This window comes from Ipomoea nil, unplaced genomic scaffold (genome assembly GCF_001879475.1).
Source record: "Ipomoea nil cultivar Tokyo-kokei standard unplaced genomic scaffold, Asagao_1.1 scaffold0317, whole genome shotgun sequence".
Classification (NCBI taxonomy): Eukaryota; Viridiplantae; Streptophyta; class Magnoliopsida; order Solanales; family Convolvulaceae; genus Ipomoea; species Ipomoea nil.
In genome coordinates this window covers 7,488,971-7,501,289 of record NW_017616745.1, presented here as the reverse complement: position 1 = coordinate 7,501,289, position 12,319 = coordinate 7,488,971, and the positions used below count along the sequence as shown (strand labels likewise).

The following is a 12,319-nucleotide window of genomic DNA, read 5'->3' as shown; positions in this document are numbered from 1 at the left end:
TCAAAAAAGGGCTCAAAGTAACATTTTTTGAGAAAATAAATTATGGTGTAATCAACTATCAACTAACAACTAATTTACCAAAAATTTATCTACAATCAGTTAATACTATTAACTAGTCAAACGCACTAACCCAATCAATTAACAGCTATCAACTAACAGTTATTTGCCAAACACCCAAAATAGTAAGAGATTGGCCGGTAGCAGCCTGGGGCCATTATAATGTTAGAATAAAAACGTTGCCTCGTTCTGCACGAGGGAAGAAGTGAACGGCATGGCATGGCTGAAAGGTGTGTATAAATAGGGGGGATTGTGTAGGAAGTTTCATCATCATCACCACTACTTTAACAAAGAAAAAAAAAAATAGAGAGAATTGAAGATGGCGGGCGGCATAGCTGAAAGATGGAAGGCTCTAAGTGGGAGTGATAACTGGAAAGGGCTACTAGACCCTTTGGACTCCGATCTCCGCCGCTATCTCATTCACTACGCCGCCATGATTTGTCCCTCATTTGAAACTCTCATAACTCAACCATTTTCCAAAAATATTGGATTGCCCAGATACGCCAGGAGAAACCTCCTCGCCAATACAGGCCTCGTCAAGGGAAACCCCTTCAAGTATATATATATATAAACCATCCATGCATTCCTATATAAATCACAACAAATTAAAGTTAAATTTCATTAACCTAACGTTATTCTTTACTGTATGTTTCAGATATGAAGTGACCAAATACTTCTATGCAGTATCAGGATTCCCAGTCGGAGCTACAGGGTATAATGTGAGGCCAGAGAGAAGTGATGCAGTGCTAAAGGAATCAAACTGGAATGGATATGTTGCTGTGGCCACTGATGAAGGAAAAGCTGCTTTGGGACGAAGAGACATTCTGGTTGTTTGGAGGGGAACATTGCGACCCTTAGAATGGGTTACCAATTTCACATTCCTTTTTGTCACAGCGCCCTTAATCTTTGGCCAAAATTCTGATCCTCTGGTGCATAGGGGTTGGTACGAAATGTATACTGCAATCAATAAAGATTCAGTCTTGAATGAAAAGAGTGCTCGAGATCAGGTATAATAATTATATAGATATATAGATAACACTCCCATTTTTTTTTTTTTTTTTTAATCTGAGTGCCAAGCTCTTTAATTTGGCCCACATTAATTAATTATATTAATATTATTGTAGAATTTTTATTTATCCTTTTTTTTTTGGATGAGGGAAACCAACAATCCTTTCAGGTGTAGGTAAATTGGTAAATTATTGCGTGGACCATGATTCGCACAGTGCTTTGTAGACCATAACAAACATTAAAATACATTTTTAATATACTAAACGTACATTATTCGTGTATTGAATGTACATTATACAAAAAATGTACTTTCAATACTCAAATAATGTACTTTTTCTGAATATAATGTACATTTTTAATATACTAAAAGTACATTATTTGTGTACTAAATGTACATTATTTGATAGTATGGTCCACACAGCTGTGTGGACCAAGATCCATACAACAATGATTGAGGTAAACCATGCCTTAAACCCTAACCGGCAAATTAAATTATCATAAGAAAGTAAACCAGCTTAGGTTATCTATAGCTAACCGGCTTAAACCAAGGGGACAAAGATTCGAACCCGTGACCTTATGGTTACAAGTGTGGATCTTTTGCCTTCTAACCCTAGCCGGCAGAGGACCACAAAAAGGTAAACCAGCCTATGTTACTTATATATATATAGATGACTTAAGCTCGTGACTTTGTGGTTACAAGTGTAGATATCTTTGACTCTTGCCATCTTGGCTGGGGTATGGTTACCCCGCCCCAATTTTCATTTATCCTTAGCTTGCCTAAATAATAGCTAGGGATGATGCAATGCAATGTTAATTATTAATTATTTGTTGCCTGGCTCATAGGTTCGTGAAGAAGTTGCAAGACTTGTTGAGTTATACAAGGGCGAGGAACTCAGCATAACCGTGACAGGGCACAGCTTGGGTTCTTCCATGGCAACACTGAATGCAACAGACATGGCTGTCAACCCATTCAGACCGGACATTCCTGTCACTGCTTTCTTGTATGCAAGTCCCAAAGTAGGGGACCTGAATTTTAAGAATGCTTTTGCTAACCAACCAAATCTCAGAGGCCTGCGAATCACTGACGTCAACGACGTTGTTACCAAAATTCCGCCATTTGGATGGCCACTTGGTGCTCAAATATTGCCAATCATATATTACCAAGATGTGGGAGAGGGTTTAATAATTGAATCCAAAAGATCTGAGTATTTGAAGCCTGAACTCTCCTCGGCTCTTGGCTATCACGATTTGGTGCTTTATATGCATGCAATTGATGGGTTCGAAGGGCCTCAAGGAGGGATCTTGCCTCGCGGATTCTTTGATCTTGCCAAAATTAACAAGTATCAGGATGCTTTGAAAGACGAATTTAGTATCCCAGTGGCCTGGTTGACCGTAAAAGATAAAGGAATGGTTCAGAAAGAGGACGGGAGTTATATTCTTGATGATCACGAAGTGGATGACGGCTTTTAAACTAAAACCAATTCATTTGGTTGAATAAAGCTAAGTCTCCTATGAAGTTTCTACTTATTTATCAGTGTGCTTTGAATAAGACTACCGGAGGCAACTAGCTAGCAGTGTGGCTGAATGCATATGTATGTTTGTTGTTTGCTTGCTTGTTTGTTTGTTTTTGAATAATGTGTTAAGGGAAAATTGCAGTTTTATTCCATAATTTATATGAAAAATTGTAGTTTTCGTCCTCAATTAATATTGCAGTAATATCTATTAATTAGTCACTGTTATTATTTTATGAAGAAACCTCTATCTTTTCTAGCATTAATTGTAATTGAGGGCAACTTAGCAACTTTTGAATATTGCAAGTATCACTACTGGAAATTATGGAATTTCCGACCGCCTGAAAGTGATCTTAAATTAAGTTAAAATTAAAAAGTGGTCGGAAATAGCAACAAAGGTTTTTCTGGACACCAAAAGTGGTCGGAACAAGACTTTCCACTTAATTTAAATCATTTTCAGGTGGTCGGAAATTCCATAATTTCCCTTAATGTATTTCGTTCAACTATTAATGATTCAAATTTTTCACATTACAAATACTCTAAACTCTAACAAATACTCTCTTCTCCCTCCAAAATCGAATGAATCATCTACGAAGATCACCTCCAATGTGTGGTGGAAACTTGTTGGTGTTGTTTAGATTTTAATCCAAGAAACTTGATGGTGTTGTCCTTTCTATATTAGTTCTCCTTAGGTTTTCATCTAAAATAACTCCATCTATTAGAACAAAGGATTAAATACACAATTTTGATGATTAATTAGGGCCTTATTAGGGGTATAGGATACTATTGCAACTAAATGTTAATATATTAGAGACAAAAAAATACACTTACTCTATAACTCCATGGCTAAAATTTATTTTTGCCATGTCTTAATGATCTTTCTTAGACAAAGATTGTGGATTTTACTTACTTTGATGATTTGATCCAGGCTTAATAAAACTTACTAATACTCTAACAACAACAACAACGTAGAAGAATTAATGTTGTTGACAAAGTATGAATTATATTCCGGCTTGTTGATATTAGCGCGAGCAGGAAGCCGGCATGAGCAGGGAGTCGGCTCGGTGAAATAGTCGTGGGCATTTAAGAGCCCCTTCAAAGCCCGATCAAACAAGCCATTGGGAAGCCCAATAACGGCATTCCAATGGCCCTTAGGTGTAATAAGGCCACTTTATGACATTTCAATGTAGGGGTGTAAACGAGCCGAGCCGAGCCGAGCTCGAGCCTGAGTAGGTTCGAGCTCGAGCTCGTTAATGAAGGCTCGGCTCGAGCTCGAGAATTGATGCTTGAGCTCGAGCTCGATAATTTTCGGGCTGCTCGAGCTCCAGCTCGATTGTTTGAGTTCGAACTCGAGTTCGAGTTCGAGCTCGATTTTGACATTGAATTTGACCTATTTAAAACTTTTGATTAAAAATTCAAACTATTGAGTTTAAAATATTAATTTCTAATTGTTATTTTTATATATTATTATATTATATTATATTATATGATATTATGTATTATATATATTATATAATATATGGCTCGCGAGCGGCTCGACGAGCCACGAGCCTAGAATATCTAGGCTCGGCTCGAGCTCGATTACTAAACGAGCTGCTCGAGCTCGATTTTGACCGAGTTTTGACCGAGCCGCTCGCGAGCTGCTCGGCTCATTTACACCCCTACTTCAATGTACACATTTAAATTAGCAAGGGTGAACCACTATAAAATGGGTCCTTCAGGGAATGTAGAGGGAGGCCAAGTCGAGTTGCTCAAAGAGAGTACTAAAAAATACACAGAGTTAAAAGCCATTTCTCTTTACAAGTTCATAGTTTTATCCTTATGGTGAATCCCCCAACCACGGTTGTGTTGGACCTTCCTGGGCCCAAAAATCCTAAAACCAACAAGCACAATTATACATATTTATCTCATGATTTGATAAGCACATCAAAATAACTTTCACTTATAATATATGCGATATATTTAACATTTATAGCCTATAGCAAATAATTATGTCAAAGTTTCTTTCATGATTCACATGGCCATATTGTATTCGAGAGCTAGTTGTGACACAAAAACATTTGTCATATATAGATCCTGTTTGGTAAAAAAGTTGACTTATTTGACCATTATTAATTGTTAGATTTAGTTAAAATATCAATATAAATGTTTGGTTAATTAGTTTTTTGCAAAAGACTAAAATTCTAAAAATTATTCCAAGCAACTTTTTCAATTAGCTTTTCGAGAATATTAGAATGGAAAAAGGAGAACAACTGCCAGCTTTATATGAAGTTGGCGGTTATAACAGAAATACCAAAAAGGACAGGAAAAGACAAGATTGCCCATGGCATTATTCTTCATCCTTTATCACTGGTCATGGCATTATTTTCATCCTTCATCAGAATGGAATGGCATGGCTTATGTATATAGAGATGAATGGCATGGCTCGTGATGCACGAGGGAAGAGCTTTATTCAACCAAATGAAATAATTTATTCAACTATAAATTCATAAATAAGTAGAAATTTCATGGAGACTTTATTCATAAACGAACAAGCAAACTACAATCCAAACAACAAATCTTACATATGCATATACATTCAGCCACACTGGTTGTCTTATTCAAATTAAAGCAATTAAGCACATTCAATTCATCATAAATAAGTAGAAATTTCATGGTACGGTTTTAGTTTAAAAGTCCCCATCCACTTCGCGATCATCAAGAATATAACTCCCGTCCTCTTGCTGAACCATCCCTTTATCTTTTACATTCCACCAGGCCACGGGTATACTATATTCATCTTTCAAAATATCTTGATACTTATTAATTTTGGCAAAATCAAAATCTCCTTGAGGCTGGAACGCTTCTTCAGAGCCTTGGAATCCATTAATTCCATGCATATAAATATTATAATCGTGATACCCCTTTAGTGTTGGCAAGCTGACCGCAGGTTTCAAAAACTCTGATTTTCTAGATTGAGTCATAAAACCCACTCCCACATCTTGGTAAGGTATTAATGGCAGTGTGACGCCTTCAACTGTCCATCCAGTTTCTGGAATTGTTGGAACAATGTCATTGACTTCGGCGATTCGCAAGCCTCTGAGATTCGGTTGGTTTGCAAAAGCATCCTTAAAATTCACGTCCCCTACTTTGGGACTTGCAAACAAGAAAGCAGTGACAGGAATGTCCGGTCTGAATGGATTGATAGCCATGTCTGTTGCATTCAGTGTTGCCATGGATGAACCCAAGCTGTGCCCTGTCACGGTTATGCTAAGTTCTTCGCCTTTGTATAACTCAACAAGTCTTGCAACTTCTTCACGAACCTATATATATATGCAGGCACGTAACATCATATATCATATATCATATACTACTCCAAATTTTGAAATTTCCGACCATCTGAAAGTTATCTTAAATTAAGTAGAAAACCTTGTTCTGACCACTTTTGGTATCAAGAAAAACCCTTGTTGCTATTTCCGACCACTTTTTGCTTTCAACTTGATTTAAGATCACTTTCAGGTGGTCGAAAATTCAATAATTTTCAGTAGTGATATATATATAACTTGAAATCCAAATTAATTATATACCTGATCTCTGGCACTCTGTTGGGTATCTTGATTGACGGTGGTATACATATCGTACCAACCCTTAAACACCAAAGGACTGAGAGGATGAGAGTTTTGGCCAAAGATTAATGGCGCATTAACAAAAAGGAATGCGAAATCATCACTCCACTCTAAGGGTCGCGTTGTTCCCCTCCAAACAACCAGAATGTCTCGTCGTCCCAAAGCAACTTTTCCTTCATCCGTGGCCACAGCAACATAGCCATTCCAGTTTGAGTCCTTTAGCACTGCATCCGCTCGCACTGGCCTCACATCATACCCGCTTGTAACTCCGGTTGAGATTCCTGATGTTCCATAGATGTATTTGGTGACTTCATATCTGAAACAAAGAAACAGTAATTAATTATGCCTGTCAACCCAGAGGGGGTTTAGATTATATACTATATATATATATATATACTCACTGGAAGGGGTTTCCCTTGACAAGTCCTGTGTTGGAGAGGAGGTTTTTCCTGGCGTATCTGCACAATCCAATATTTTTGGAAGCTGGGTCAGTTATGATAGCTTCTCCTGTGGGTACAACCATGGTTAAGTAGTGAATGAGGTAGCCGCGGAGATCCGAATCCAAAGGCTCCAGAAGCCCATCCCAGTTATCACTCCCACTCAGAACCCTCCATCTTTCAGCTATGCCAGTGCCACTCATCTTCAATTCTCTCTTAGCTTCTTTAATTTCAATTTACTTGTGATAATTATGATGATGATAATGATACAATTCAGTTCCCTCTCTTTATATATACATCAGTCATGCCATTCATCTCTTCCCTCGTGCATCACGAGACAATATTTTATATTCTATATTGTATAGCTTGAGATTAATTAGATCAGATCTGCGGGCAACAATAAATTAAAGCTCTTCTATATATGTATCTGGAGGGAGTCAACCATAGAATTGAATTGAATATGTATCCATGCGCAGCTGATGGATATATTAAATTGAATTGGATAAGTGTCCATGCAGCAGTGGTTGTATATAAGTTTTTTCTTTTCAATACAATCACGTAGTGTTAATAACATTTTAAATTAGTAAATATTATAATATAATTACAATATTGACCCAATTAATTAGTATATATTAATAATTAAGTGTGTAAATATTGATGTACACTGTATTTAAATGTGCATGTTGCTACGGGAAAAGAACAAAAATTAAATAACATAATTTAAAGTAAGTAACTTCAGAGAGACGATTGATTTGCTCAAGGGAATTTGTTAAGGACCATTTATATCTTCCATGCATGCATAGCTGTCATTGTTTGCTCTAGGGATCTGTCAAACCATTCATTTACCCATAAATAAATGAATCATCCTGTTTGTTCTTGCGATTACGGTTTGACCGGCGAGGTGGTAAGTTAATACTCGTCATGTGTGTTGCAGACTCCGTATCATCACCCCCGCCTGGAGAAGCCACCTCGACCTCGAGGTGTAAGTTTGGATACTTGGCTAGAAATACCGTTGCAGGCTCCCATGTAGAATCAGATGGGCCTCCATCACTCCATTGCACTGGCACTTGCTCTTCTAGAACTCCATGGCGTAGGACCTGCCGATGTTCACGAATAGCCACCGGAATGGACACCGGCCGACCTTCATCTAAGGTAGCAGGCAGTGGCGTGATGAGCGTGGAACCAGACCCTCGAAATGGACGTAGCAAAGACACATGAAAGACTGGGTGTATCTGCACATGATCAGGCAACTGGAGACGATAAGCCACGGCACCGATCCGTTCGAGAACAGAGAATGGGCCATAGTAACGACATGCAAGTTTTTGATTAAAACGTCGGGCAAGGGAGTGCTGGCGATATGGTTGCAATTTCATTAGGACCAAATCACCTACTTGGAAGATGAGTTCACGCCTCTTTTTGTTAGCCCGCTGGGTCATTCGGTGCTGAGCTTGACACAAATTCTCACGAAGAGAATGAAGTAGCTGATGGCGTTCTTGGACCAAGCATTCAACAGCAGGTACGCTGGTGCTGTTCTGAATATATGACGGAATATTTGGAGGTTCACGACCACATAAAGCACGAAACGGGGATGTCTTGAGATGCTCATGATAAGATGTGTTAAAACAAAATTATGCCCAACATAGAAATGACTTCCACTTGGCTGGTTTGGCGTGAGTAAAGGCTCGCAAATATTGTTCAACACCCCTATTGGTGACTTCTGATTGGCCATCAGTTTGAGGATGGTATGCGGTACTGTGGCGGAGAGAAGTACCACTTAATCTGAATAGTTCTTTCCAAAAGTGAGAGGAAAATCCGGTCCTGATCTGAAACAATAGAGGAGGGAAAACCATGTAATTTCACCACAATTTCAATAAACACTACAGCAACCTTATGAGCATCAAATGTAGGTGGTAGACACCCCATGTGAGTGTATTTCGTGAGTCGGTCAACCACAACCATGATCACTGTGCAGCCTTGTGAGAGTGGTAATCCGGTAATAAAATCCATAGTAATGTGTTCCCAGACTTGAGACGGGATTGGAAGTGGTTGTAATGGCCCAGCCGGGGGTTGAGTTGAATACTTTGTGATTTGGCAAACCATGCACGCGGCAACAAACTCTTCCACATCCCCACGCATTTTCTCCCAGTAAAACACTGCGCATAACCGAACTAAAGTTCGTTTTACCCCGCAATGATCTGCCATAGGGGTGGAGTGATATTCATGCAACAGAACCTGCTTTAAGGAGGACGAAGAGCTAATATAATAACGTTGCTTAAGAATAAAATTACATCTCTACTGTGAATGTGAGGAAGAACATTTCCTGTTGTCAGTTGTGCATGAATTTTCAGTAAATCAGGTTGGGTAAGGTTGTCATTACGAATATCTGCTAGTAGTGATGGGACAGGTTGCGTTAGTGCGAAGAATAAGGAGGTTGTTGCCAATGAGACATCAGTTTCCTTGGTACGCCTGGGTATCCAAATATTCTTTTTGAGCAAGAACAAACTCCACTTCAATTCGTACTTCGAGTGTACGCAACTCCAAGATTAAACCAAAAATAATGAAAGAAAGAAATCAGTGATAATTCTCTTCCTCCTCTTTTACCTTGTACACTGTATTTAAAGGTGCATGTTGCTACGGGAAAAGAACAAAAATTAAATAACATAATTTAAAGTAAATAACTAGAGGAAATAACTTCAGAGAGACGATTGATTTGCTCAAGGGAATTTGTTAAGGACCATTTATATCTTCCATGCATGCATAGCTGTCATTGTTTGCTCTAGGGATCTGCCAAACCATTCATTTACCCATAAATAAATGAATCATCCTATTTGTTCTTGCGATTACGGTTTGACCGGCGAGGTGGTAAGTTAATACTCGTCGTGTCTGTTGTAGACTCCGTATCACTGATCTTCATGCATTTCAGAGACAATTGTATCTAATGCTTTGCTGTTGTAGTTAGCTACTGCAATTTAAGCTTCTGACCATTCACTCTCTGATTTTGGCACAAGATCGTCTCCTGCCTTGGTGGGATGCTCCCATCCAGTTAACTGAGACCTCCCGCAAATTATCTTGCCGTTAACGGTGTTAACGGCGTTATTCGTTTGTGCCATTATTAATGTACAGTTATGGGATTATGAATGTACATTTATAGAATTATGAATGTACAGTTATGACATTATGAATGTAAGTTATAAAATTATAAACACAGAACTCTGACATTATGGACTTACAATTATGAACATATAGTGATAAAATTATGAACATAGAGCTCTAAAATTGTGAACATGAAGCTTCAAAAATTTTGATTTTACAGTTATTGAATTATGAATATACAGTTATGCAATTATGAATGTACCGTTATGCAATTATGAATGTACATTTATGGAATTATGAACACACAGCTCTGACATTATGAACTTACAATATGAACATATAGTGATAAAATTATGAACATAGAGCTCTAAAATTGTGAACATAGAGTTTCGAAAATTATGTAGTTACAGTTATTGAATTATGAATGTACAATTACGGAATTATGAATGTACAGTTATGGAAGTATGAATGTACAGTTATGGAATTATGAACATAGAGCTCTGACATTATGAACTTACAATTATGAACATATAGTAATAAAATTATGAACATATACTCCTATAATGAAGCGGTCTGAAATTAAAAAATAAAAAATAAAAAAATGGAAGATAACAGTGCCACTAACGGCACTATTACCTGTGTCCAACATGCATGCTGGACACGGATCCATAGCATAACGATTGGAGACCTCCATACTCTTTGTCATTGGGCCTTGATATGCATTTTAGTGCGAACTTTCCATTAGGCATAGTTAGCTCCTTAACTCTAATGGTCTCAAAATTCTATCCATTTTGAAACTCTTAAATACATGTAAGACAGACCACACAAGTAAAACAATAAACAAAAATACTAAAGCCACAGCATGCATATGATACCAATCTTGAATTCAAGAAACACGAAACACCCAGAAAGAGGAACTAACAAATTAAGTTTACTGGCTCTTATACCAATTATTAAAATGGTAAATCTTGAATGCAAGATAATTCTAACTAGAAAGCAAGCCATATCGCAAAGGAAGGTGCACTGGCCGATGCTCTTGCATTTTTTTTTTTCCTTTCTTTGTTCTTTGTTTTAGGTTATTAGGTTTGGTTTGCTTTTCCTTCCATGTTCTCTACTGTTCTTTCCTTAAATTTGAGGTGAATATGAGCTTCTTTGACAAAAAATTTAATAAATTTTGTTTGATTGTTTTTTTGGTTGTTCTAGATTAGTAAATTACAGCTGTGCGTGTTTGGTTTGATTTTTGTGGGCGATTAATGATATGAATGATTTGTGATTGCTACGTGCATAGTGGATGTGATTTTTTAATTTTTTTTTTTAAAAGGGGTATTTGCGATTGCCAAAGACCTCGTGGTCAAGCGGCATGAAGTGACTTTTTTAAATTGGAGGCCATGTGTTTGATTCACAGTGGAGGCAGTATTGACTCGGTGGGCTTCAGTAAACTGAGAAAAAAAAGGGTATTCGCGACCATTTCAGCAGAAAAATGATTGCGGATACTCGAGTTAAATTCATTTTTGGTCCTAAATTTATAAGTGACAGTCCACTTTTAGTCCCTTTTTATTATAACATCATCATTTGGTCCTAGTATTATTATGTCATGACCATTTTTGGTCCTCCGTCAACAAAATCATTGAAATGCCGTTAAATACAACGACATTTCGATTTTTTTATATACAAAACAGGTTGACCCGCTATATTTTTATGTCTATTTTTTTTTAAAAAAAAAATCATAATTGAAGATCGAAATGCCCTGAATTTAACGAAATTTAAACTGTTTTGTTGATACAAGACTAAAAATAGTCATGCCACAATAATACTATGACAAAAAATGAATGTTCTGAAAAAAAAAAAAAAAAAAGTGGACCTTCACCTATAAATCTAGGACAAAAATGAAATAAACTCTTTTTTTAAAATAAAAAATAAAACAATCGGCGTTTGTTTTATATAAAAACGGTCACGGATTTTCAAACTTCCTCCGAACTCTGTTTCACAACTGTCGCAGAAAGCCGAGTTATACAATAGTTGTGAAAAGTTCAGTAACGAATTATGTTTTACCACTCAACTATCCCTTATGAACTCTTTTGACACATATTTTATATTGATTCTTGATATAAACTTGTAGACACAATTTAAAATATAAAGAAAATATCTTTTAGATTGATTCGTGATATAAACTTGTAGACACAACTTAAAATATATATAAAATATTATATTGCTCGAGGCTCGAAGGCACGTTGAATTGTTGGGGATACATATTTAAAGGTTAATTTCAATGGAGGTCCTTCTCTTTAATTTGGTGAGAATTTCAAAATTAGTCTCAAACTATTATTTTTATCATTTAACATGTTAAACTTTCATATTTTAAACATTTTTAGTCCTTTCGTTAATTTTTCCGGCGAAAATCTATTTTAGAAAAGGGAAATTTGGTCTCTTTACTTATATTTCTTTTTTCAAATTTTAGTTCCGATTTAAAAAAAAAAAATCAAATTCACATGTACAATACATGTACATCTTCATAAACCTTTAAAAATAAAAACAAAAATCTGAACAAAAAAAAAAAAAAGAAAAAAAGAAAAGTGATGAATTAAAAGTGTCCAAAATATGATAGTAT

General features: G+C 36.7%; 2 protein-coding genes across 2 annotated transcripts; one reads left to right on the top strand and one right to left on the bottom strand.

Moving 5' to 3' along the window:
• Positions 1 to 332: 332 nt before the first annotated feature.
• LOC109165054 (phospholipase A1-IIgamma-like) lies at positions 333 to 2,797 on the top strand. The gene is made up of 3 exons (XM_019313664.1): positions 333 to 612; positions 713 to 1,064; positions 1,909 to 2,797. Exons 1-3 carry the CDS (start codon positions 377 to 379, stop codon positions 2,533 to 2,535), a joined length of 1,215 nt encoding a protein of 404 aa, XP_019169209.1. The 5' UTR covers positions 333 to 376; the 3' UTR covers positions 2,536 to 2,797.
• Positions 2,798 to 5,141: 2,344 nt separating this feature from the next.
• On the bottom strand, positions 5,142 to 6,839 carry LOC109165280 (phospholipase A1-II 1-like). The gene is made up of 3 exons (XM_019313969.1): positions 6,583 to 6,839; positions 6,143 to 6,497; positions 5,142 to 5,878 (listed from the first exon to the last, which is right to left on the bottom strand). The coding sequence occupies exons 1-3, from the start codon at positions 6,819 to 6,821 to the stop codon at positions 5,246 to 5,248; spliced, it is 1,227 nt and encodes a 408-aa protein (XP_019169514.1). The 5' UTR covers positions 6,822 to 6,839; the 3' UTR covers positions 5,142 to 5,245.
• Between the last annotated feature and the right edge of the window lie 5,480 nt (positions 6,840 to 12,319).

Excerpts from the sequence above, each read along its gene's own strand:
- LOC109165054 (XM_019313664.1), top strand. The coding sequence starts at position 377 with ATGGCGGGCGGCATAGCTGAAAGATGGAAGGCTCTAAGTGGGAGTGAT. Across the intron at positions 613-712 it reads GTCAAGGGAAACCCCTTCAA|ATATGAAGTGACCAAATACT; the intron begins GTATATATATAT and ends TGTATGTTTCAG. Across the intron at positions 1,065-1,908 it reads AAAAGAGTGCTCGAGATCAG|GTTCGTGAAGAAGTTGCAAG; the intron begins GTATAATAATTA and ends CCTGGCTCATAG.
- LOC109165280 (XM_019313969.1), bottom strand. The coding sequence starts at position 6,821 with ATGAGTGGCACTGGCATAGCTGAAAGATGGAGGGTTCTGAGTGGGAGT. Across the intron at positions 6,498-6,582 it reads GTCAAGGGAAACCCCTTCCA|ATATGAAGTCACCAAATACA; the intron begins GTGAGTATATAT and ends TCTTTGTTTCAG. Across the intron at positions 5,879-6,142 it reads AACAGAGTGCCAGAGATCAG|GTTCGTGAAGAAGTTGCAAG; the intron begins GTATATAATTAA and ends ATATATATATAG.